Source organism: Perca flavescens, chromosome 14 (genome assembly GCF_004354835.1).
Source record: "Perca flavescens isolate YP-PL-M2 chromosome 14, PFLA_1.0, whole genome shotgun sequence".
Taxonomy (NCBI): Eukaryota; Metazoa; Chordata; class Actinopteri; order Perciformes; family Percidae; genus Perca; species Perca flavescens.
This window is the reverse complement of record NC_041344.1, coordinates 9386958-9413524: the sequence shown is the minus strand read 5'-3', so window position 1 is coordinate 9413524 and position 26567 is coordinate 9386958. Positions and strand designations below refer to the sequence as shown.

The window sequence follows — 26567 nt, the reverse complement described above, 5'->3', positions numbered from 1 at the left end:
TTGTAAAAAAATGCAACAAGATTAAAAATGCACATAAAAGATTCAATAAACGGCAAAAAAGTGTCATCAAATAAAATATGTTTATGGTTTAATACACAACAAAATATCGTATATAGTTGTCAATCCACCGACACAATAACAACTTTTTCAGTGACTGTATTTCTAAAACTTAGAACTAAAGATTAATATTATAGATGTTTAGTTATTTTATCAGTGGTACAGGTTGTGAACAGGTCGCCTCCTAATCAATGAGACCCCAGTTTTACTAGTAGTGTGCTTATTTGTTTCTTGTCATCTTGTTGTGAATTTATGATACAGGATACTTGTTTAAATTATTAATAATAATTATCACAGTTAATTATCTACTGTATTAACATGTTCTAACCATAGGTTCCAATTACAGCAATTCTAAAACTTGACCCATGTAAGATGGCCGCCATATGGTTTCATTTCGGAATCTCAGTCACATGTCAGATAATACTGCACAATGAGTACTGTTACTTATGATACTGTAAGTACATTTTGCTGATAATAGCTACTTAGACTTTTACTCCTAGGATTCAAATGAGGTTTTACTGGCAATTAAGTATATTTATTATGGTATGGGATTAGTACTTTTACTAAAGTAAAGTATCTGAATTTCTAACACCACTGGCTAAATACAATTCTTATTTAAAATGCAAAAAGGTTTAAATCCAGACTATTGGGACTTTGGAGAAACTGCTTTTATTTTTATGATTACTTAATTTTATACAGGGTTTCAAAAGAGTTTCATGTGATTTATAGAATGGAACTTATGGTCTGTAAAAGAGTGCACACACTTCACATCATAGATAATTATGTTTTTCCTGAGCAGGAGCATCGTGGTACATTTACATGTAAAACGGTCCAGGTCTTCTTCCACAGACAAAGGGAAGCGCCTTTTCACAATAGGAAGGTATCAGGTCGGGGAAATCTAACGAGAAAACAAGAGAGGAAAGTGACTATTATTATTTTAGAAACAGGTTTACTCCCCATAGGGAATCCTTTCTGTAACATTTCCAGCCTTGAGTCATTTAATGTAATACCTGTACCCCACCAACGACTTATGGTGAGACACCTTCTCCATCTGCTTAAGCTGATCGTCTTACGTGGGTCCCAGTTCCCATTAAATTCTGAACCGTTACTCCATAACCAAACTGAGGTCTGCAAAAACAAACAAAAGACAAATAGCATGTAAATAATGGTATACACTAAAGGGATAGTTATGATTTTTTGAAGTGGGGTAGGCTACTTATAGTCAGTAACTTACAGTATATACAGTGTATATACAGTACAGTCGGCACACACCCAGTTTGGAGAACAGGCGCTGACTAAAATATTTTACTATGCAAATATTTTTTATGGGCAAAATTTATCTGCTGAAGATGATTGAACGCTCCAGAACAGCTTTTACATGACCTTTTGGTCATATTGTCTATGTCTAAACTGCCATTTCCAAAGTCAAGAATGAACTTCAGACTATACATAAAGCTCAGAACAAAAAGTATAGTAAAGTGTTTCTTGTGAAAAATATAGGTTGAATGGAAAATATATGAATATGGAGTATACTGTATATAAAACATTTGTGGTCATAAAATTAAAAAAACATTTTAGATTAACTCAAACAATCTAAAACCATAACCTTTAACTTTTATAGGGATAAATCTCTGTAAAGTGATGTTTGCATTTTACCCTAACTGCATTATAGCCACCAATCCAGGCTGGGCTGTTCGTCATTAAAGAGTAGTGGATGAAGTCATACTCCCCTTGGTTGTGGATGGATGCGAGGTTGGCACCATATTGTATACAGTAATTCTGTAAAAGCAGAGGTGTAAGGCTCTTACTGCAGACAGAAATAGTATGGCCTTATTCAAATCTGCAAATAATGCACATATTTTCAAACCTTTTTACCCCTTTTTTAATTTCTGGGAAAGCAGAGTGAGACAGAGCAGGGGAGAGACAAAGTTTTAGAGCCAGATAAATGGCTAAAATTACTTTAAGTATCATTGGACACAAAAAATTAGATTTAGGGATCATTCATGAAACATTTGGATGCCATTCTCCAGTAGGCTACAGCGCTGTGGAGATAGGTTTGGCAATGCGAGACTAGTCTCCAGTAACAGCATTGTGTGATTCAACACCTGTAAGTAAGATGTTGTTGTAATGTCAGGCTACCTCAGCCTTTATCCAGGCCATTGGGCTGTTGATGAAGATGAAACATCGCGACTCATATCTCTGCCAGTCGAACGGACAGTCGTTATCCCCACTGCCTTCGTATGAAGACGGGGTTACATAGCCCTGCCATGTATTCATCCTTCCTGCTATCCGACGCAGCAGCTCCCCAGAGCCTGGAAGAAATAAAGATTTGATAAGAACTGACACAATGGCCTTTTGCAGATAATTTCCTGATAGACTGACGTTCAGATAGATGAACGGCAAACGTTAGACAGACGTTCAGAAGCTGTAAACCAGCATTATATGGGCAAAAGCTTACCAAATCATCTGCGTACATAAGGTGATGGATGAGAAAATTGACTTTCACACATCCTGTATTGCATGCATTTAACTGTTGTGACAAATAATCATCCATATACACATTAAAAAGAAGACAACAAGTTTGAGGCTTTTGGTTTGTGGTCCAAGATATTCTCTCTTACCTCTAGTCTTGTTTTGCTGAACCTGCACATGCTCCTCCATTGGCTCTGCAAAGGGATAACAGTGGCATGATAATATTAACATTTTTATTGTTAATTTTTTTTTTTTTTTAATGTGACAGCCGTGCATGTTCAGCAGAACAGAAGTCACATTTTCATCCTGCTGTGTAACAACTGGTCATGAATCTACATTACAGTAATCCTTATGAAAATATGAATATTACACTGTTCCTTGGTGCAAGTGCAAATAAATAAACATGAATAGTAGTTGACAGTTGTGTATCTATACATATATACGTATATTTTATCCAGTGAATACTTTTATTAGGGTAAATAAAAGCTATAAAGCACACAAAAAGCTAATAGTTGCTTTTACTTGTCTCCAAACTGGCTCTAAAGCAGAAACAAAAACAGCAACACACACATTGTGCCCCATAAATGGTGCAGGATGATATCATTTATTGAGCAGCATCTCTCCCAAAATGCTTTTCAAGTACCAAAATACTCTTCAAAACTGTATCAACATATTTTGTCCAATCAGAAAAATTACACCTGGAGTAAGTAACTGTAACCTTGGTATATACTGTAAAAAGGACATTGTTTTATTTCCAACATGTATTATCTGTTCCATTGTTAATATCTTATTATTGTTGGGTATTTTATTGTTCCATTTTATTTTTGTATTATTAAATGTGCAGTAGGTAAGACTTATAAAACTAACTTTCTGTCATATTTGCTGAAACTGACCCAATGTTCCAGTAGAACTAAATGAAGCAGGTAATTTAAAAAGAAATCTGGCTCCTCTGGCAACCACGATTTGGGCTTACGCAGAAAGGGGGGAGGGACTGAGAAGTTGTCGATGTTCAACATTTTTGGCTAAGTCCTGGATCTTCACAATCCTACCTACGGCACCTTTAACTGTGTCATTTTATTTCCATTTTGTCAATCTGTATATAATTTTCTTAAATACATTTTTTTTCCAATCATCACTCCATGTTGGGTGTTCAGAGTATTGGTGAGTCTCACCTGCTGCAACGCTCAAAGCAAAGAAGGTGGCACAGAGAAGAAACATGACCCTCATGGTTTATATTGAGTAATGGACGACTGCAGAGCAAATCTAAAAAGCATTCATGAGAGAACATTGATATACAATTTATGATATAAATACATCCATAAACTGTAATGGAAAGCTACCAGATTAAGATGCATATACATAAAAAATCTCACCTTCTTCAGTAGGGTTGAATCTTTCAGCCTAGCGTCTGCAGCTTCTGGAAAACTAAACCACTTACATACAAAGAGCAACAAGGAAATACTCTTTGAATTTATAACTGATTATTATGACTTTAGGCAATTGATTTACTCTTGTAAGATGAATTTTGAGACACAAACACCATGGTTCGGAATTCACACCGGCTCCTGGTTAAATGTTGTTAATGTTGGGCGTTTTTCTGGCCTCAGGTGAGGTTCTCCAACTGGTTACAGTGTTCCCTATATCTACACTATGACACACTGATGTAGAGAAATAGAGAGGAAACGTAAAACATTACACCTAAACTTACCTAGTGGCATTTGGTTCTGGTTAAAAGGCTGATTCTCCACCCTTACATTCTGTTTCACAGTCACAAGTTATACAGACCATAAAAGACAAAGAAGCCACAATAATAATATGAAATGGATACATTCATAAAACACTTTTATCTAAAGCTCCTTCAACTTTATACTCACCTATTCACACACTTCAATGGCTGCTCTCAGGACACTGAATTCACAAACTGAAGAAATACTGGATCAGGTATATGAAATACTTTGATGTATCTATCTGATGAAGTTGCAGAAGGGACATAATGTACATTCTGGTTCTGTAACCCACTTGCAGGGAACTGAGCCTGAACGTGAACTTGCAGCTGCTGTAAAATCTGTAGTGTATTGTAAGATCTTTTTCAGATTTTCAGCTGCTAACTTGAAATCTGAGTATCAAGCAAGTAGGACACCGATATTCCCCGAGGACACTCGCAAAGAAATGCACAAACATAACCCTTAACAACACTAGTGACATTTTGGGCTTTTTATTTTTTGATCATTTCGTGTTAATGCATATGGCAGAATTTTTTGCAAGGGTTTAAGGTTTTTTTTTTCATCCTCAGGTCCTATAATAAAAATCTGCAGACTGCAAAACAATGTTGTTGCTCAAAAAATCCCCCAAACATTTAGTATACAGAAAATCATTAAACTGTTGCATAAAACCGGGGCATTACGTAAACAAACTGGTTATGATCAGGACTGAAGTTGGCTAAAAGATTTGACTAAAAAATTATATTTTTTTTGTCCTCAAAGGTGAAGAGGAAGTTTTTTTTTTTTTTTTTTTTTTAAAAGGGATGTAAGAGGGTTAACTGGTCAGCCTTTAATCAAGGAGACGTGACAATTTCCTTATTGTCCAGAGAGGTCAAGTTTTACAGTGATTTATTCAGTCAAACTCTGCCAAAATAAATAATGGCACACAGGTTTTGGTCTTATTAACCCTAGTCTCGCATTGCCAGACCTTCCTCCACGGCGCTGCGGAGGAAGGTCTGGCTAGTCCACACGGCATTCCGGGATGGGAAAAAACGTGTTCTGGTTTATTGGCATTTCTTTAAAAGGTCCCATGACATGCTGCCTTTTAGATGCTTTTATATAGACCTTAGTGGTCCCCTAATACTGTATCTGAAATCTATTTCCCAAAATTCAGCCTTGGTGCAGAATTACAGCCACTAGAGCCAGTCCCACAATGAGCTACCCTTAGTATGTACCATTTCTGTGTGTACCATTGAGGAGGAGAGAGGGGGGGCAAGGTGGAGGGTGGGGGTGTGGTCTTGACCAACTGCCACTTTGCTCGTTTGAAAGCCATGATGTCTCTCTCTCATGGGCGGGCCAAAATCTCTGGGCGGGCAAAGCAGAGAAAGGGGAGGTAACGCTGCTCCTTATAGCAGATTCCAGATCGGCCAATCTGAGCTTTCATTTTCTCAAAGGCAGAGCAGGATAGCCAGGGCTCGGTTTACACCTATCACAGTTTCTAGCCACTGGGGGACCACAGGCAGGCTGGGGGAATGCATATTAATGTTAAAAAACCTCATAAAGTGAAATTTTCATGCCATGGGACCTTTAAACAAATCACAATCATCATGGGGCGGTGCTAAGCTCCGCCTCTAGCCTCTAGAAGGAACTCGTTTTGGTGGACTGGTACGTTCAAAAGTCGTTTTAGTTGTGCAACAGAAAACTCAGATTGGACAGTCTCGCTAGCTGTCTGGATTTACCCTGCAGAGATCTGAGGAGCAGTTAACCATAGTTGTCAGAAATCCACCGCAGTTTAAAATTCCAACACAAAGAAAGCAGAAGGAAACGGACATTGGCGAAAAAACATGCATCCGGCGGAATTTCCTGCGGCACCAGAGCAATCTTGGAAGTGGAACGTCATGGATAGAGACTATATTAACCCATATTCTAATTACCAACTCAGTTATTAGGTTTGTCTGTATGGATCTAAACTAATTCATAACCTAAAAGAGAAACAGTGCACACAGTCTAAACACAGTTTCATCACTTTATTACAGTAAATGAGTCCATATCATACATACACAGAACAGAGACGGACAGGTTTGTGTTTCTTTCTCTCTCCTTCTCAGTCTATCACTCCAACACATCAGTCCATCAGGGCAGGATGACACCAAAATGAACAGCACTGGAGTAAAAATAGTTACTAAAAGTGATGTATTAACTTATACAGAGATGCAGTAATCTCCCTGTTACATAAGGGAGGTAATGTCAACAAACAACTGAGCTTTCAGAGAATTTTAAAACACAAACAAAAAGTACAATTTCTGAGATTAGGCTTACTTGAAACTGTCAGTCAACATTTTTGCATGTTGCCTCTCAACTAACACACATGCACAGCTGATAGGTGGCTCTGTATGCAGTCAAAACACAAATGTCTATTTCTGCCATCTTGTGATCATTAGCAGCAATTCTGAATGCCATACGGCACATAATACAAAATGCCAGTGTTAGGTACAAGCTGGACATCATACTATGTGATTTCTAGTCCAACTAAACACTTTTGAGATCAAGTCAGACATGATGAGACAGCAACTTTCTCTGAAAATGCCAGTCAACTGTAGCTGAAACATTTTTTCTCAATACTGCACAGTAATCATATTGCAATCTGTCACAACACACAAAGTTCTGTTCCAACATGAGAAAAAACAACAATGTGGAAGAAAAAGAAAACAAGTACAGCAATTTTACGCATCAAAGTTTGTTGTGGCTCCAGAAGAGCTGTGTGAAATCTGATGAAGTTGCTAAATTGGGGTTGAAGACTTAGTCTGAAAATGAAATGGCCCTCTGCAGCCTGCTCGTCATCTCTGCTTTAGGCCATTTTTTTTTTATAGCTGCTGTTTGAGATGTTTTTGAGCTTTAAATGTATTATTTTAAATCTGCAAAATGCAAGACTTTTGTCAGCTTAACATTTTATAAATTCTCTTTCCAGAATTGAGGTTGACATAGTTCTGACTGTGACTGTCTGCCTCCTGGTTACTGGGGAGAGACAGAAGGAGGTATTTCAATAGTACAATAAAGGTGTAGGATGTTACCAAGGCCAAAAGATAAAAAGGAAATTAATCTTGAATACATTTCACTCTAACTGGCATGTGGAGAACTTGTCTATGAATGACTGGACAGCTCCCTCTTGTGGAGAATCTGCAGCCAGTAAAATGAGATTTGGAGTCCGTTACAAGCCACTCCCGTTAAGGTGCTTTACTGCTCTTTAAAATCTATTTATTATAAAGGAAAACAAACGTCTAGAAAGATTTTGCATTTATTAGACTGTATAGACCAACAGTAGATTTAAATGAGCAGGCTGGAGAGAGCAGTGTCATATATGCTTGGCCAGATTTAAACCCAAGATGCAAACTGAACAGAAACAAAGCATTTTGGAACAGAACCCTTGAACCCGAGAGAGAAAGATCATCAACAAATATGAGGGGTAGGCTGATTTTTTTTTTCTCCTTCCTTTGCAGTATTTACATTTTGAATTGTGAAAAAAGAAACTTATTTACAACAATGCACAAACTAAGACTGCTTCATCGACAGGATGAGGGGAAGAGATAAGATATAAACAACTCTGTAATAAAAGTAAAAAGAGGAAAATAAAAATCAGTGATATTTACATGTGCGATAAGAGAAGGAGAGAGTGGGGGGGAATGGCTTCGGAGATTGGAGGAAGAGACGAATCAGCCATGTTTGATTCCTCTCAGTTGAGTCACACCTTTTCATAGCCACAGTCAAGTCTGACAGCTCCGAGTGGGACGCGTCCTACAGAGTTAATCAAACATGCTGGTTGGACTCTCTATAGCAAAGAAAGCAGAGTGAGCCTTGCAGTTACCCACAGGACTGACCGGGTAGGCTGGGAAAGAGAATGAAAAATGCTCTCCACTCTCCTCAAATAAAATCAATGTGAACGTGCCGAATGTGGTGAAATTAAAATAAAAAAAAAAGCATCAAGCTCTTATACGTGTGTGTATGTATATAAAGAAGTTTCAAAACAAACAGGACTGCAGTTTAAAAACAGCAGGTGGAGGCATGGTACAACAATAGTATCAAATATACTATAAATGTCCTGCTCAGATTGCAGGTTGGAACACACACACACACACACACACACACACACACACACACACACACACACACACACACACACACACACACACACACACACACACACACACACACACACACACACACACACACACACACACACACACACACACACACACACACACACACACACAATTTCTCACTCTTATATGGGGTAAAATTTAAATTGGTCTTCACAAAGATAGATGACAAGGAGCACACAAACACACAAAATGAACACCCCAGCTTGAAATGCACATTCAACTACTATTCACATTACACCTTCCATTCATCTTTCGGTTTGTTAATTCTGTTGTTGTTTCTACAAAGATCTTCACTCATTTTCCACTGATGAATTACAGTTTGCTAAAGAAGTTGCGACACCATTTTAAAGCCCACTTTGGCTAAAATTAACGGACATCCAACTCTCATCACAAAAACAAATAAATAAATTTACATTGAGTTTAATAAAACAATAAATCCCCTATCCTGGCATTCTGTAGTTTCTATGCTGCATTTCATCAACAGGAGGACCAACAATCTCTCAGCTCTTGAGAGTACAAAAGCATTTTTTCTACACTAACATCAGTACACAAATCTTTCAGCTAAAGGGGAATTCAACCTAATGTTACTTTTAGACAGTATTTGTGTTTAATCTGCCAATATATTTTAAGGGACCGTAAAGGTTTTTTTGGTTGTTTTTTTTTTAAGAGATACGCCTTCATAATATTGTGAAATTAAATGGATTTTAAGACTAGCAACACCAGCCTCTTGTTTTCTGTATGAATACATGTCATCAGACAGTGTGGGGAATTGTAAAGAGGAGCCATTATGTAACTATATTTACCACACTTAAAATATTTTTCAAAGCTTTGAAAATGTATAGCTTATCTTAAAACAATTTCAGGATTTTTTTAAAAGCAGCAACGGTTGCCCTAGTTCAAACATTTTCAAACGTTTTTGAAAGCTTGGAATGAAAAACAAAAGAAATAGTAATTTTTTTTGTTTAAAAAAAGGTATACTATGCAGGAATTGTCGCTTAATGTTCAAAAACAACATTCAAAGCTGGCCCCTCCTACCCCCCGGCTAAGCAACACCAGAAGCGCAAGCCCCCTGGGTGCGGTTGCTAAACTCAGCCCGGTGTACCACCTGCAGCATCACATACGCCCGCTTACCCCACATTCAGTCTAGTTTTGGAATGAGCTACACAGCCACTGCCCAGAGGGTGACGCTCGGATAATGTCCCAAACACAGCAAAATAAGGAGGATACAGACACTGCCACACATCTCTAGTGCGTCAGAAGTGATGACTAAGAGGGATTACTTTTGTATGAGTTGATACAGTTTCTTTTAGGAAAATCCTGCATAGTATAATTTCCAGCCAATATAAGTGGAACACACCTTTAAAGACCTTTCTGAACACAGCCGTTTCCTCCGCAGTAAACTCCACTCACTGACACTTTCTAGCACAAGTAAAACCAGTGAAGGCTTCCAGGTTTCTTTTTCTTTTAGAAGGTTAAGAGGGACATACATTTGGTTATTTTCTTCAGCAAGTAAAAAAGAAAAACTTTCTTTAAGAAGCATTGATGTCGGGATACAGAATCTCTAGTTTATTAGACGAGCTTCAATATCTGTTTTCTATTGCTGAAAAGATCTAGGACAGTGGCACCCGAGGCACCGCTGGTTGTTATGCAATCATCCAGTGGACAACTAGTTGGTAGGACAGCGAACTAGGAGCGCACTGAGCAGCCTCCAGTAAAGTAACACTATTTGCACTACTATGGTTTTAATTTGTTTGCTCAATTTCAAAATGCTCATTTTCTAGATCTGCTTTTCGCTGAGCAGCACATTCACACTTTTTTTCCCCACAACTGACGTTTACAGGTCTGGCCTAATTTTTGAGGTGATGAACAACAGAAGATGGAGTTGAATATACCTCCGGATGATCGACTTTCCAACAAAGTTTTGTTGGTTTCTCAGAGGAACATTTCACGCGTTAAGCAGACAAAACGCTCTAGAACAGGAACCAAACACATGGACACCAGACGCGGTGACTGGTGGAGTCAGTCTGCATAAAGTAATGCAGCCACTTAACATGATTCACATAAGGGGCAATACACCTCCAACCATACACTGATAATTGCTACCCTGGTACTGATGAGGTTTTCTACTCTACCTGCCATTTAAGCAGATAAATTAACAAGATGTGGAGGTTAAATTTAAATGTAAACATCAGGCTGGATTGGTAAATATAAAGTGGCTGGAGGATTTAGAAATGTATCATTCCTTGCATCCGCTCTCCCGCCCTGAGTTGAATAAAACATCCTTTACCCTGATGACCTACTTGGGGCCAGTTCTGATCTTGGTTAGGCAGTGTACAGTTCAGATGCAAAAACATTTAAGAATATAAAAAAATAATCTGATGTGGAAAAAAGGAAAACTCCAGAGACAAAAATGTTTGCTTTCAATTAGTCAAATAAATAAACAAAGAAGGAAGAAAAAAATGTTGATAAAAAAAAAACAAGGTTATATTACAGAGGACCAGCCCCGACTATTGAACCTTTACAGACCACCCAAGCAGCAGCGAGACAACTCCGTGTGTGTGTGTTTAACAATCACCTGCCGTAGTTTCACCCCTGGCAGCTACAGAACTAATGTTTGTTCAATGCAGTTACTGTACAAAAACAGATCATCTAAGAGGAGAGCAAGCAGCATGGAAGAAAGCAGTAGTGTGTGCAGTGTGTGTGTGTGTGTGTGTGTGTGAGAGTGAGAGAGAGATAAGGGTCAGGCTGGCAGGCAGGTGAGGAGCTGCTTCAGATGCTGTTAAGAGATCCTGGTACTGAACTGTGTTGAGATGAATCTGAACCGGTACCATCTGAAGGACGAAAGAGATAACAAAAGACAGTGGTGCATTAACAGTACAGTACACAAAAGGTAGTATTATTTTAAATATTATTACATTATAATATTAATATGAGACAACATTGTTTTCTGGAAATACGTGTGAAAAAGTGGGGGTCATTGTATATTTAAGGACTACAAAATAACATTCACAACAGTAGATGTATGATGGTTCTGACTGAAAACATACTTCTCTTCCCTTTCTGCTATCTGCGTGTTAGCGTTTTCAGAATCACCGTCGCTACGTGAAACCAAAGATGCTCTAAAACAACTTTCTGAACAGTCTCTGGTGAAACTTCCAAGCTGCAATAAGGCAGACATGCTTGGTTCTTTCAGGTGAATGGCCATTTTAATGCCAGGGCTCACCTCCACACATGTAAATGTTCCACTAAAACGAGTTCCCATTTTTTGCAAGGCCACCGTCGCTGCATCCGGGCTTAGCGCTGCCCAAGACGATTATGATTGGTATATATAAAAAAAAAAACAATTACCATCAACCCGGAGCGTTTTTTCTCTTAGGGCAGAATAAGGGTTGAATATGGGTTCAGCCTGACCCTTCTCCAGGGTGGAGATATGTCCGGCGAGACTACAAATATGAGAACAATCTCATCTTTGGACTGTTGCGCATCTTTCCAGAAAACAGAGGTTTCGAAAAGGGTGGTCGATTATAATCAGGGTCTTTTTAATATTCGAGCAAATACATTACATATTAACTACGTATTTTTAATTTGACAATGTGTGCATTCTGATATTTGTAAAGAAGGAACAAATATTTCACATCTAATCAGTTTATGACAAATTCAAGTTTTATATCTAATACCACCACCTTCTGTCCAAAAAGACTCATTACTCTGGTTTCAGCAAAAACATACTCTGCTAACCAGACTGGACACATGAAAGATGTTTTAGTTACAGAACTGTTTTTTGGAAATTATTTTGTCAGAAAAAAAAACAAAAAACATTTTATGTTTATGTTAAATAATCTGCTGCATTACTTTTAATCACCAGTAAAAAAAGACCAGGATCTTTCACACACTAGCTATTTAAAATAAATAAAAGAAAATGGTGTTAAAACTTTACTTCCACATAGTTACTTGTGTAACAATAATTAAGTCACTACACTATCCTACTTCTGTTCCGTTCTGAAGTGAGGAACGTACCATCCCTCCAGTAGCTTGTGTAACAATGTGGTTTGGATAGTTTGGATTTTTTGTAATGGTATTCACTTCAAATATATTTAGCAAATATTTCGTCAGCCACCACAAAACTATGGTGATAACAACATTACAATAAAATTATAATAACATTAACATATGAGTTTCCCACCGTGGGCGGAAGCAGCTGTATGAGCGCGAGCGTGGGGAGGAATGAGGGTTGGGTTCAGCTGGGGCTGGATGGACAGCTCTGCAGAAAATAAAAGAAGAGTTTTTATTTAATGATGAGTCACATATCGACAGGACAGCGTCACACAAAAGAATTTTGTACGGTGCATTAAATGCACCTCCTCTGAGGTCGCAGCGTTGGCCCAAAACAAACCAAGATACAGCACCGGATTGTATTTAAGTTTAGGGCTGCAACAACGAATCGATAAAAATCGATAAAATTTGATTACTAAAAAAGTTGGCAACGAATTTAATTATCGATTCGGTGTGTCGCGCAACTATTAGGCCACCTAGTCGCGGAGATAAAAAAAAAAATTTTTGTTGAGTGCAGAGCGGAGCAGCGCGGAGCGAAAGAAAAGAAAAAAAAGAGCAGAGCGGGGGTAGAAGAAATACGGAGAGAGACCGGAGAGACCCGTAACGTTGTTCTGAAACACTCGGCGGAGGCAGAGAAATCAGTACGACCCAAGTCATCCAAGGTGTGGGAGCATTTCACACTAAATAAATCAAAAACGTGTTAATTGCAAGATAAGCAAAAGCGACACGGCATGGCACGGGTGCACCACGGTGATGAGTCAGCACCTAAAACGTAAACATGTTGGAGTCCTTGATGAGGAGGAAGGGAGTTCAACAGCAGGGTAAAGTCACTACACTATCCTACTTCATACTTTGCAAGACTAAAGACACTGTTTTATTCACTCGCCTTTTTTGGCCCATTCATTTTTCAATCTGTTGTCATGTATATATTATGTGCTTTGTCCCATATCAGTTATTGTTGACAAATATAATAGTGTGTGGTGTATAAACGAACTTAACTTGCACTTACTACAATGATGGTAATAATTAAATGAATAAGTGTGTGTGTGTGTGTGGGTGTGTCTGTATCCGCTATTTGGGTTACTTACCTTTACACAACTATTAACTAAAACAATAAGTATGTATGTATTGAGTTGATGTAAATGAATGCTTTTTTTTTTTATCAGATTCATCGATTAATCGAAAAAATAATCGACAGATTAATCGATTATTAAAATAATCGTTAGTTGCAGCCCTATTTAAGTTAAAACAGATGGTGATGAATCCATTGAGCTTCAACACAACTTAATCATATAAAACAGATGGGAATCGGACTTCTCCTGGATAATTAATTTTATTTTTAAAGGGGCGATAGAATGCAAAACTGATTTTACCCTGTCATAGTTGAATAACGACAGTTTGGTGGGTAAATAGGACATACATAGAAACTCAAAGTCCCACTGACACCCCTTTACTATGAAAATCTCATATTTTGAAACTGCCGCTGAAAACGGGCGAATCTCAACAAAGCTAGTTGCTTACGTAAGCATCTCAAAATCCGGAACCTTAAGGGAACAGTCACGCCCCAACATTTACATCGGCTACACAACTGACCTAAGATCAGGTGGTCTTCTGAATCTAGCTAGGTCACGCAGATCTCTGCTATTCCATTACAAAATTCACTTCTGAAACTTTTTTATGCGAGAAATCAACTATGTAAAGCTCAAATATGGGCCGTTTTACGAAAATGGATGGCTAATTGCAAATTTTGTCTGACTGTGTGTCGGAGTTCAGCGCCGGTGCTGCCTGTGTTGTTGCCTCGCCGCCCGTCCTGCCTTCCTTTACACACCCCGGCCTGCTCTGAGCTCAATTGAGCTCCATTACGGCTTGCAGCCCACAGCACTCCATACCCGCGCAAAGCCACAGTTTTTTGGCAAATGGACTACTAAACGCTGGTGCTCTGACAGAGCTCCAGGGCCTGCAGCTCCCCTCGTCCTGCTAGCTAAATGCCCGGTGTGTGTGAGTGAGAGCACGGTCAGCGAGCTTGTTGCACCAGCAATCTGTTACCACAGGTTCCAGTTAATCTTTTAATGTGTGTAATTATAATGTGTTGAGTTATTTAAACAAACGATTGGGGAAATAAACGCCGCTTGTCCGCGAGTCTCATTGATAGAGCCTGCGGCTGGATGTAGCTCTATCAATGAGAGCTAGCTCCTCCTAGAATTCCTCTGAAATTCACAAATATTCATTAACTTGAAATCGGACACCGTTGTTAGCTTTATAAGACATTTAGGGAGATGTTGTATAAGTGGCGTGACAAAATTCAAACTGTAAATATACACACATTATGCGGTAAATGAAGCTAACTATCCCTGATTTGTAGCTAGCTACACATAGCTAGGATTGAAGGGACAGTCATAGCTAACGAAACCCCCACTGTTCACAAAAATTCATTAACTTGAAATTGGACACAGTTGTTAGCTTTATAAGACCTTTAGGGAGATGTTGTATAAGTGGCGTGATGAAATTCAAACTGTAAATATACAGAAATTGCGCCAAAAATGAAGCTAACTATCTGTGATTTGTAGCTAGCCACACATAGCTAGGATTGAAGGGACAGTCAGATAACGAAACCCCTAACCTTAACAAAAATTAATTAACTTGAAATCGGACACCGTTGTTAGCTTTATAAGACCTTTAGAGATATGTTGTATAAGTGGCGTGACAAAATTCAAACTGTAAATATAGCTAGTTATGCTGACAGCCAGCCAAGATTAACTGGAACTGTTGTAAGAGATTGCTGGTGTAACAAGCTCGCTGACCGCGCTATCACTCTCACACACGGGCCATTTAGCTAGCAGGAAGAGGGGAGCTGCAGGCCCTGGAGCTCTGTCAGCGCAGCAGCGTTTGGTCCATTAACCCCAAAACGGTGACTTTGCGCGGGTATGGAGTGCTGTGGGCTGCCAGGCGTGACGGAGCTCCAGCTACCTCACAGCAGGCCGGGGTCTGTGGAGGAAGGCAGGCCGTGCAGCGAGGCAGCAACACAGGCAGCACCGGCAGCTGAACTCCGACACACAGTCTTACCAAATTTGCAATAAGCCATCAATTTTCGTGAAACGTCCCATATTTGAGCTTTATATAGTTGATTTCTCGCTTAAAAAAGTCTCAGAAGTGAATTTAATAACGTAATAGCCCGACAAACAATGTATAACTTTGCAGTGAGACCTGCTGTCGAGTCTCCCATGTGTTTCTATGTAGTTTGCTCAAACCAATCAGCGCGTAGCTCATTCTGAATATTAATGAGCATACCATATTTGGAAGAAAAGCTCTTGTTCCAAATAGAGCCATATTCACAGGGTACTTAAGGGCCTAATAAAATAGCATTCGGGCAATTTTCAGCCCAACCAATGTTACATACCCCATTAGGAGACCTTAAGGAACAGTGTAAAATACCCTATATAATCATTCTATCACCCCTTTAAAAGTACTTCTTTGGACAAAACCGATCAATGTGGTGCTGAAATTAAACCAAAACCTTTAAGATAAGTGTGCCTGAATCTGTATATACCTGTGGTGCTGAAGTTGAAGAGCATGGGCAGTTCTCGGCCGCTCGGCAGTCGTGTGTTCGGCTGGCGCAACTCGTCAAAAAAGGTGTGTGAACAGGCCTCTAGTGGGGAGAACCGGGAGGCCGGCGTGTACTCCAGCAGCCGGGAGCAAAGAGCGATGGCCTCTGGAGGGGTGCGAGGTTTAAACACCTGAGGAACAAGAAGAGTTTAAGTCAAAATGTCTGCCAAAAATGACAACCACACTAAAAAAATGTCTAGCATCAATGTAAAGCACTCTGTAGGTAATGTAAAATTCTAAATAACAAAAAAGAAACATTACAAAACATTATTTCAACTGTAAATGTCAAATTTATTCCTTTATTGCATGCATGCGTATGTATGTATGTATGTATGGGCAGATTTACCATCACACTAAATTGTACAACTGTTGCACAACAATATTTATTAGCGTCGAGACGCTGCAATGTTCCATTTACATTAAGTACTTTCATTTTAGTGTTAAACGTTTGGTAAACGTAGAAGCTCAAAAAGAAAGAAAACCCTCTATAGAAGAGTTCGGCATCTAAAACAGCAATTGCATGCAGTTTTTGAAGTAGAAAGCTATGCGCTTTGTAGTAAATGTTAAAGGGCCACTTCTGTTGGTTTTAAGTGGTTTCTGTACTCTTAAGGTGTCACAGGGTTAACCGACTTTCAGGAGGAGGGCACTAAAGCACTTTAACTGGCAGATTTAAATAGACTGTGTGGGTACGAAACACGTCCACATATATTCTCTTTTTTTGTTATGAGTAACTGGTGTAACGTGTTTGAATCAAATACGTTTGTATGTACAGTATATAGAAATTCAGGACATTTTCAGAGTTAACAGATTCTCTTTCTTGTTCATTCTACATGCCAGACAGTGCAGGCCTGGCGAACATTGACTTCCCCGCTGGGGTTTGTCCTCAGGTATTGACTTACCTTGGTCCATGGATGAGCTTTGATCTGAGGAAACTTGAATTCTGTGTAGTTTGGGTTCATCTCTCGGATTTGTTCCCTTGTTGGGGTTCCTAGGACCTAAGAATAGATGTAGGAGTATGAGCAGTATTCTGTAGACACACAGGCCGTGTGGGTGTGTGATTGACTGTAATTATTCTAGCAGTCTTATGATACCAAAACATTTATACAAAATAATAGCACAAAAACACACCCACAACAACAAACCAGGTTGATAGCCTACTTTGACAATCTCCACTGAAAACTGAAATTAAAGTGGCCCTCTGATCAGTTCAGCATCACACAGATACCTAATCAACACTCACCTTGATAATCTCTACGAGCTGGTCCACCCCACTGTCACCGGGGAATATGGGTTGTCCGAGCAGCAGCTCAGCCAGTACGCAGCCTGCTGACCAGATGTCAATGTTTGCCGTGTAGTCTGTGGCACCAAAAATGAGCTCAGGGGCGCGATAATACCGTGAGCAGATATACGACACGTTGGGTTCACCGCGGACCAGCTGCTTGGCGCTGGGGAAACACAAGAAATCAAATTAAACATTAAAGATGAGATCCAAGGGAATGAAAAGTGTGAGTAATATTGAGTAGTATTGTGGAGTAAATGGCTAACAAGAACTATAGGGTTTATTGGTGTTCATCTCCCAATAGACTACAGAAGTTTTTAACCTACCCAGTGTTTAAAGGTCCACCGCACAAAACAAACTTGGTCGGGGGTTAAGAAGTAGGTCTGCCATATTGAATACAGCCCCATGATGCTCTTGGGTTGTTTAAAATACTTAATGCATGCCTAAACCTTCACACATTATCGGCAATGTCACATACTGAATACCCAATTGGAAAACATATACAGATCGGTTTAATTCTGGGGGTTTTTCTGCACATACAAACATGCTAAAACTCTTTATTTTTCATCTGTTCACGCATCTCACCTGCCAAAGTCACACAGCTTGAGGATTGCAGTTTCTGGGTCGACAAGCAGGTTTTGGGGCTTGATGTCTCTGTGACACACACCCTGGGAATGGATATAAGCCAGACTGCGAAACAACTGGTACATGTACACCTGGGGGGGTCAAAGCATAAGAACACACTGTTAAAAAGGGAAACAAACAAAAAGATAACATGCTTTGTAATACCCTAAGAGTTTCAAATTGGTCTAAAGATGCCTCTTGTGAGATGTTAAAGAACAAAGAATTCCAACGACTTGTACAAACATTACATTACTTAGACAACACAGAAATGTCTTGGTAGGAAAAAAAGAAAAGAAAATTACCTTCACATATATGATAGGAATGATGCTCTTGGCCTTGTTAAAATGCCTGGCAACCCTGTAGACCGTCTCAGGGACAAAGTCCAGCACCAGGTTGAGATACACTTCATCTTTCTGTGCAGCACGAGAGAGAGAGAGAGAGAGAGAGAGAGAGAGAGAGAGAGAGAGAGAGAGAGAGAGAGAGAGATCATTGTTTAAAATATGTATGATTGAATATTAGTCAGGAAGTAATTTCATAGTGCAAGGAGGCAATGTTGCAGTGCACCTCATACTGAATTATTCCACAAGCACAGATAAACTGCCTGCGTGACCGTTTATTTACATATTTTAAAATAAATAAATAAAATGTTTGAAGTAATTTACTCGAACATTAAATTCAGAAGTGTTTCTATATCGGTCAGTCCAAGAAATGCATTGGTTCTTTTTTTTAGGGTTTGGGTATTTCTTTTGACTAATCTTTATGACTAATTTTATATTTTACGTGAATGCATCATTTCTTCTGTTTTACTGTAATATCCTAAAACTACGGTGCTGTGAGATAAGATTGCGCGAATATGACCATGCAATACAAATTTTCTGCACGAACAAAGGAGGAAAAAAAAAATAAAAAATACATGAATAAACATAAGCTGTACCTTCTCTCCACTGGAGTAGAAGAAGTAACGTAGTCTGACAATGTTGCAGTGGTCCAGCTTCCTCATGATCTGTAGTTCCCGATTCTGCAAGGACAAGAAAATACATGAGTGGAGGAGGAAAAATCAAGAAAACAAACCAAGCATGAGAAGAACTTTAAAAGACAGGGAAACTTTACATGTACAGAATGAACACCAGGCATGTTCATATCAAGACCTACGTTTAATGTTTTAAGAATGATTGTGTAACAAAAATAAATAAATAAAACATGTGGGAGACAAGGTCTGACCCCAGAGCAGATGAAAGGAAACTGAGAACAAGAGAATATGTGAGGAAATTAATATATTACCTTGAACCTCTTATCCTGCAGAACCTTTTTAATGGCCACCATCTCTTGGCTGTCAATGAGGCGAGCTTGATACACAACACCAAACGACCCATTGCCAATCACCTGCGAGGTTTTCACAAAGGAGGAAACAGTCAGACTCTGGACTAAAGAAATCAATGAGAGCTTATCGGGTGCAAAAGTGCAAAATACAGACATCATTTATAAGGCTGTTGTTTCGGACTGCTGATATGTATATCAGCAGTCAGTCCAGCTACAACAAGAGTGTTAAAATTGTAAGTTGTGTAAACAATTTCAAATGACCTCTGTCACAACTAGGTCAGCGGAAAATTGTGGTATTGGTTGTTGGGGGCAGAGTCCGGGGGGGAGTTGGCTCATGAGCTTATCTGGTGCTCCAGAGGCAGTGTCTGCATCGCCTCAGCCACCAGGTTGATGGTGTTCGTTAATTTCAAGAAAGTTTAATATTTTTGACTATTGTTTTTTTTTGACAGACAGAGATTGGTTCTTTAAGTGTGATGTACTGCAACTCCTTTTGCTACAACTGAAGTGAATAATGCAAGGTCTTTGAAAGATAAACAATCTAACAGAATAATAACATCACAACATTCAGAAATGCAATACTTGAAGGACATTATTTCAACTGTAAATGTTAAATATATATATATATATATATATATATATATATATATATATATATATATATATATATATATATATATATATATATATATATATATATATATACACACACAAAACAAATTAATGTAATCAATAATTCCTTGTCATTCAGGCAACCCCCCAAGCCATAAAAAAGTTCTGATTGTGGTAGACGATTATGATCACAGTTTTATCCTCAGGATTCTCAAAACTATATTAAATTACAACAGAAATATTTCAGTAGTAGGAAACCTTGAAAACCTTCAACTGCAGCAGACATGGGAAAAGAGTCAATATTTCTAAAAAGCCAGTATAATAAGACCATTACCTTTGAGATAAAAATTGTGATAAATGTATGTTAGTAAAAGCATACTATAAAAGTGGCATTAAGTAATCTTAGAAGTGATAAAAAAAAAAAAAAAAAAAAAAACACCAGAAGGACCTGCAAAAGGTACGAAGAAGTCTGAACACCAATCTCAGGTAGTTTCATTAGCCTCGATCCGAGACAAGACCGCCAACTGAAAGTAGGCGATAAAGTTAGCACTGAAAGTCATAAATCTTAGCAACTGCCAAAGTAATTATGGAGCCACTGGTATTGATCAACACCCTTATCAACTTTAGCCAGATATATTGCAGTCGTTTTGTGTAATGAGGTAATAAAAGTCTTAGTTACAGTAGTAGATGAGGTGATAACGTTGTACTTCTGTCTACATATAAAGGCCAGAGCTCCTTCTGAGGACACTGTGAGGTATTGGTTTTACTTCTTGGCTCACCTTGATGTCAGTGTAAGAGACTTCCTGTGGGCGGTCCGGGCCCTGACCTGGTGTGGCCACGACTGTAGTCACCTTCCCGTTGTCTCCTAGGAAACAAACAGGAACAGGGTCAATAGGAGGCCAGGGCATAGGACAATATAATGTTATGATTCAGAACATGATGCTGTACCTTCGAGTAAAAGCAGGTAATCTCTTAATTGCTTTATTGTGCTAAAACGTGTGAAGTTATAAAAAGGATTAAAAATGGCTGTGGTCCCTCTGACACTTTTCTACAAGAGGTAATGATATGAAACGGCTTCGCAACGTAACCACAACAACACTCCTGACGTTCAGTGCAGTACACCTGCTACTGCCAGCCTGAACATCTGGGCCGACTTTCTGCTGGTCGTTTGAATATTTAGGTTAATGACAGCCTAGTGAATGGATGTCAACTTTATGAATCCTCCAAGGAAGTAGAAAGAAATGGCAGAGTTCATATTCAAGACACTGTGACTAATTAAACTGAGTATGAACCCAAAAATAGGCCAACCACTTTCTTTGTCCTGATAAACTGTTCTACCAAGTACCATACAAGTTTTTATTTTTATGATCATAAGTAAACATATCGGGTATAATACCTTGTAGCGTGTACCTTTGTTACATCTATTTTTACCTCAGATACAAAAGGAGGAATTGCCATGAAAGCGTTCACAAGTTAAAAAATCCTGGCTCGAAAAAAAGTTTTAAAACACTGGGGTTTTTTCCTTGGTTGTTTTATTTTATAAGTCTTCAAAATAAACTTCATATATAGGTCATTATCTCAAGTGTGGTCAAAACTGTCTGTGGCCCAATAAAATTCACTGCACTAGAGGAGGATATACCAGCGTCAGGCTCAAAAATAGTTTAGTCGACTTCAGCACCAGAACAGAGTGTCAGTCGGAGCAGCAAACAGACAAGGCCAGACACGTAACGTAGGGTCTTCTCGACTGATGACACGACTCACTGACTTTTTAGGGGGCAGCCCTCTTGTGTTCACTATACAGGTCAGCTCATGCTATTGTCTCATAAACATTCAGGGGTTAAGCCCAAAGCCATAGTGGTTTTCTCTGTCATAACTTTTTCAGTCTATAAGCCGCATTTTAGTTTATTTGGCAATAGCTTCTTGGGCTTACTAAACACACATTAAACTAAATAGAAAAAGATAGTACAGGGTGCCCAGGCAGACCGTGAACAGCATTATCCCTGGTTTGAGTCTGGCCTTCAGTTGCATGTCCCTGCTGCCATTTCTGCTGGTTAAATACATAGGGGGAAAAAAACTAAACTATTGGTAGGCTGTGGTGATGATAGGCTATCTGTAGCAAGTTTAGAAATTCACAAAGTCCAAAAGGTAAAATTCTAACAAGAAAAGGCTGAATTTTATGGAGAAAAGTATGTGTTTACAGCTTAAATTTCACTGTTAAAACATGTAAAACAATCAAATAGTTAAAGTTGTAGTTAAAGTGGCAGTTGAAATACAATTAAAAAGGAGTTGAACTAGCAGTTTAAATGGAAGTCCTAAAAAGAAGTCAGAGTAAATTGTATGAACAGTGGAAGTTGTGGGAAATCAGAGAAGCTTAGAAGTCTGTTTTGTTGCCGTTTGTTGCTGACCTGAGAGGTTAAAGTGTCAAAGCACAAGGAGAAATATCAATTGAAGAGAAAGATGAAAAGAGTTGAAATGTCAGTTGACTTCTGAAGAGATGAAAGCACAGAAATTCTGGTTAATTCAAGTTTTTCTGCTCAATCTGCCACATTGCACATCAAGGAGTACAATTTGCAGGTCATGTCAACACAGTACATTATCATTAAAAGAATTTATAGCCAGTTGAGATTTCATTTCTGCTACTTTAATAATGGAGCAAACTTTTGTCATCTAGCAGTCATTGTGCTGTATCACTGTCACCCTGACCATGTCTACATACTTAATTCTTTGTTTACCAAACAACAATGCACTTATTGATATGGCCCTCTTACAGGCACAACTGCACGCCCTGGTGTTCTTGTACGTCCATATACAGGCCCACACAGTAAATGGTCCTCAGCCATAAAAGTGTAGTGGTCATCCAATTGGCACGTTGGCGATATATGTTACAGCTGAAACTGTGAAGCCTGCACAGCAACCAGGTCACAGTGAATACACACTCATAGGGGGCTCCAGGTTAAAAGTAGGACAGATGGTTAAAGGATATGTTATGCCAACTGTCCATGTTGCTTCTCCTCTTACTGATGCATCAGTCAGTAAAGCCGGAGATATCGGGGCCCTTTTTTATGCTGCCATTCATTTTTTCTTTTTACAGTATGAAAAACAACTTCCACAAGCTTGAAACTTTCTTGAGGTCAATAATCTATCATAATAAATGACAATACCTTACTCTGGCTTTATCAGTGTGTCCGTTTTATCATTGTTTCATTGTGTCTGAGTTCAGTGTTTGTGTGACACTCCGCTTCCTGTCATTCACAGAAGGAAATTCAAGTCTCCAGGAGAAAATAATCCCTTAGAAATACGCCATTTTTCAAACTTTTTCATATCCATTCTAGTGAGGTTTGACATAGCAAAGTCTGTTTAAAAAACAGGTAAGAAGCACATGACCCACCAAGATTACAATACAATATGACATATACAAACTATTCTGATGAATGCGTAAACCAGCAGATGTTAATGTCTTGTCTTCATAGACAAATGACACACTGTGCTTACATGAACTCCACATCTTTAAGTTTACCTTATTAATATGCAGTTTAATGCAGCAAGCAATCTTCCAAAAATCAAACCAGGCCATCTAGTCTGTAGGGAAAACTTTTGGTGTAACTTTGAGGTTTCTATCAAGTACCTATTGTTTTAGAGTCATTGTGCTCATGTGACAGTCTACCACAAAAACAGAATTAACACATCGTCCACTTCCCAATGGATCGTGATTATGCCTTTCAGTAAACAGTACATCAAATTTACATAAAGCAATTGTGGACAAAAACAATCTTGTGATCATACCACCATTTCCCAGGGTTGGTCATATGATTTTATTTTCAATAATAACGGTGTCTGTGGTGTTTTCAAAGACATAACCATGGTATTCTGTTAAAGGGAAAATCAACCCTAAAATAACAATTGTTTTTCTGCAATATTTTATTGTTCAACTTAATTGTGAATTTGAACATTTCTCATTAAGCAGGACAGCGAAGAAACAGACTGTGCTGATGATGTCACCCAGGGACAAATCCTGGAGCTGCTCCACAGTGAATAACGGAACGACTGTTTGGACGCTGTCACAGCAGCCGTGGCAATATACTGAGATATAGGGAAGTTTTCTGATTTACTGCGATGAGCCTTCTTTTAAAATCAAAAAAAGACAATGACACCTGAGGAAGACCACATTTTGGGCCTAAACGTTGTGTGCCTGATTCTGCATGAATATTTTTTCAGAGCATTTAACTGTTGTGTGGACTTTACCTTATGTGAACCCTCATTTAAAATCCCCCTGGGTGTAATATATTAACAAAACACAAAAACTATTTGAACACACAAAAGTGTGACCTAATGAAATCATTAATTTCCTAGTTGATGTGACATTTTCTAAAACAATTGGCAAATATTTCAGTGGAAAATTATCTGTATCAGGAAAAATGCCATCACACTGAATTAGTCCATTATGTGTCTTTCCACTACAGTGCCATCTCTTCAATCTATCACTGACGATACATGTCTGGGCTTGTCCGACATTTGCACCAGTTGCTATGAAGTGTCAGACACCGTATATCTACTGGGTCTAGCCGTTGCTACCAACTACTTCAACAAGTAAGCAGTTGGGTAACAAACATATTACTAAACGTACCTGCTAATCTTGCCCGTAAAGTGGCTGATCAAGTAGTCTTACCTTTTTGCTGCGGTTCACATTGTGTAACCAAAAAAAATGTTTGATCCCTAAAGTTCACTTTCAGACTAGAAGTAACAAGATTCTGGAGCAAAACACTAGTTTTACAGTATGAGTATTTAAAATAAAATAAATAACAAGAGGTACTTAATGGAAACCAACATTTCATCATCAAACATCTTCCACTGTTGTTCATAATGACAGATCACTGGTTGGTATGGCAACACAACATCCTTAATAATCCATGTCCAAGTTTAATTTTAACTGTAATTCAAAATGCCAAATCACATCATTGTCCCTCACAAATATCTGGCTAACTGGGTTAATCCTGCCTCTTAAAATAGCCCCAAGTCTCCCAAACCTGACAACATTTCCCATCAATCATCCAAAAAGGGTATCTTTACCAGCTGAAGGCAACATTTGAGGCTTTAAGCGCATCAAGGAGAGTTAGAAAACAAGGGTTACACTGCTTTGAACTGGAGATGACCTCCCATTTGGGCTCTAATATCAAAGTCTGACACCACAGCCTGCTAATGGATGATAAGGTTTGGATTAACACACCCGCGCGCAACTATGACGATAAAGAGGCATACTATAACTCCATATCAGACCGAGGAAATCTACTACTTGGCAGCCCAGCAGAAAACCCAGCTTTTGTGCTGGATATGCATCACTTGCATCCTCCAGGCGTCGGCCACCTGCTGCTAAGGTTTTGCCCCACAGGTGACCTTGGTGAAAAGGCAACTTTCCGCCCTGACCCTACCCAGACGAGCCAGGCTGATAGTCAATGCCGCACTCTCAACGACACTCAAAAAAAGAACCCTGACTGCAACACTCAAGCTCGGGTATTTGGGTCTAGCTTGGCCACAAAGAACAAGAGAGCCCCGTTTTACTGCTCACGCACACTGACCACAGTGAAATAATTCAAAACACCAGCTTGTAATTTAACATTTGCAAATCAGAATTGTATTATATTATATTATTATATAATATATATGGCATTACACTGGGTTATGGTTATGACGAGACAGATGCTTAGTTTGAGATCAGTAAGGCTGGATACATCCATCGGTCGGACGGGAACTAACGTTAGCTAGTAACACACAAAACAAGTGGCTAACGTTAGCAGGCTGGCTAGTTAGCATGCTAGCAAGTTGGTTACCACTACACGGGGGGAATTACGACTTTTCACCGGGTTGTAACACATAACACTGGCAGGGTTTTTTGAGGTGAAAACACAGAATATCAATTAGTGGATAGAGAGACTCCGACAAAGACTAATTAGAACTTACTGGCCAGCTTAAGGTTCGAGCATCCCGACGAGCTGCTGCCGGAGGCCTGCGGGACCCCGGACTTTCCTGTGCTGCTCCCCACGGCAGCGGCTGATCCGGTGGACGCAGCGGCAGTTCCTGGAACACCTGGCGGCTCAGCAAACGAGCTGGTCCTGGGCCGCCCGCTGCCGCTCATATCTCTGTGCAGGGGTCAGGGTTGTGTTTTCACTATTTTCAGCCAAGCGACTATTAATTATGAAAACCCCGCAGCAAATAATCGTGGAAAGACACACCAAGAAATACCGCTCCCGTTGCCGCCGGCTGTCTGGGCTGATAGCTGTTACTTGCTAGACACCTAGAAACAGACCGCTCGCAATGCCACATGGGAGATGAAGTTCGACGTAGCTGTCGTCGAGGTTTGCTGCACAGGGTTCCTAAAATCAAAACAACTACAAATTTAAAATGACTTAACAGATGTAGGCCACAGAAAGAGCAACAACCACAGTATATAGTAAAATAAAATAAAAAAGCTAACCATTTTACTATTCAGAAAAAATCTCAGATAAATCACTACATTTCGCCTATTAGTTGCAAGTTGCCCACTACCTTATTTTAGTAGTACAGATATTATTTTTTTTACATTGCAGATTAGTGTAGCTGGCCCATGAAGCACTTAGTAACCTCATTTTGAAATTTGCTAATTAGTACTTCTACTGCTTGTAAAATTATAATTAAAGCAATAATAATAATGCAAATGGG

General features: G+C 39.1%; 2 protein-coding genes across 3 annotated transcripts; both read right to left on the bottom strand.

The window, feature by feature from the left end:
• Positions 1 to 872: 872 nt before the first annotated feature.
• Positions 873 to 3756, bottom strand: LOC114568599 (ladderlectin-like). The gene is made up of 6 exons (XM_028598194.1): positions 3702 to 3756; positions 2679 to 2723; positions 2197 to 2369; positions 1714 to 1836; positions 1068 to 1185; positions 873 to 955 (listed from the first exon to the last, which is right to left on the bottom strand). Exons 1-6 carry the CDS (start codon positions 3754 to 3756, stop codon positions 873 to 875), a joined length of 597 nt encoding a protein of 198 aa, XP_028453995.1.
• Positions 3757 to 10136: 6380 nt separating this feature from the next.
• gsk3aa (glycogen synthase kinase 3 alpha a) lies at positions 10137 to 26208 on the bottom strand. Of its 2 annotated transcripts, XM_028598169.1 has the most exons (11): positions 25830 to 26208; positions 20654 to 20739; positions 19227 to 19328; positions 18880 to 18963; positions 18248 to 18358; positions 17907 to 18037; positions 17283 to 17487; positions 16942 to 17037; positions 15987 to 16173; positions 12570 to 12647; positions 10137 to 11217 (listed from the first exon to the last, which is right to left on the bottom strand). In XM_028598169.1, the coding sequence occupies exons 1-11, from the start codon at positions 26002 to 26004 to the stop codon at positions 11156 to 11158; spliced, it is 1317 nt and encodes a 438-aa protein (XP_028453970.1). In that variant the 5' UTR covers positions 26005 to 26208; the 3' UTR covers positions 10137 to 11155. The 2 variants fall into 2 exon arrangements, with proteins under 2 accessions (XP_028453970.1, XP_028453971.1); XM_028598170.1 differs by lacking the exon at positions 12570 to 12647.
• Between the last annotated feature and the right edge of the window lie 359 nt (positions 26209 to 26567).

What these genes read in the sequence shown, in the direction of transcription:
- LOC114568599 (XM_028598194.1), bottom strand. Translation starts at nt 3,756, where the DNA reads ATGAGGGTCATGTTTCTTCTCTGTGCCACCTTCTTTGCTTTGAGCGTT. An exon ending in TCAGCAAAACAAGACTAGAG is followed by an intron (nt 2,370 to 2,678) that starts GTAAGAGAGAAT and finishes TATTTCTTCCAG; the next exon opens with GCTCTGGGGAGCTGCTGCGT. An exon ending in AAGTCGTTGGTGGGGTACAG is followed by an intron (nt 956 to 1,067) that starts GTATTACATTAA and finishes TTTTCTCGTTAG; the next exon opens with ATTTCCCCGACCTGATACCT.
- gsk3aa (XM_028598169.1), bottom strand. Translation starts at nt 26,004, where the DNA reads ATGAGCGGCAGCGGGCGGCCCAGGACCAGCTCGTTTGCTGAGCCGCCA. An exon ending in TCTCTTACACTGACATCAAG is followed by an intron (nt 19,329 to 20,653) that starts GTGAGCCAAGAA and finishes AAAACCTCGCAG; the next exon opens with GTGATTGGCAATGGGTCGTT. An exon ending in AAGCTGTGTGACTTTGGCAG is followed by an intron (nt 17,488 to 17,906) that starts GTGAGATGCGTG and finishes GTGTTTCCCCAG; the next exon opens with CGCCAAGCAGCTGGTCCGCG.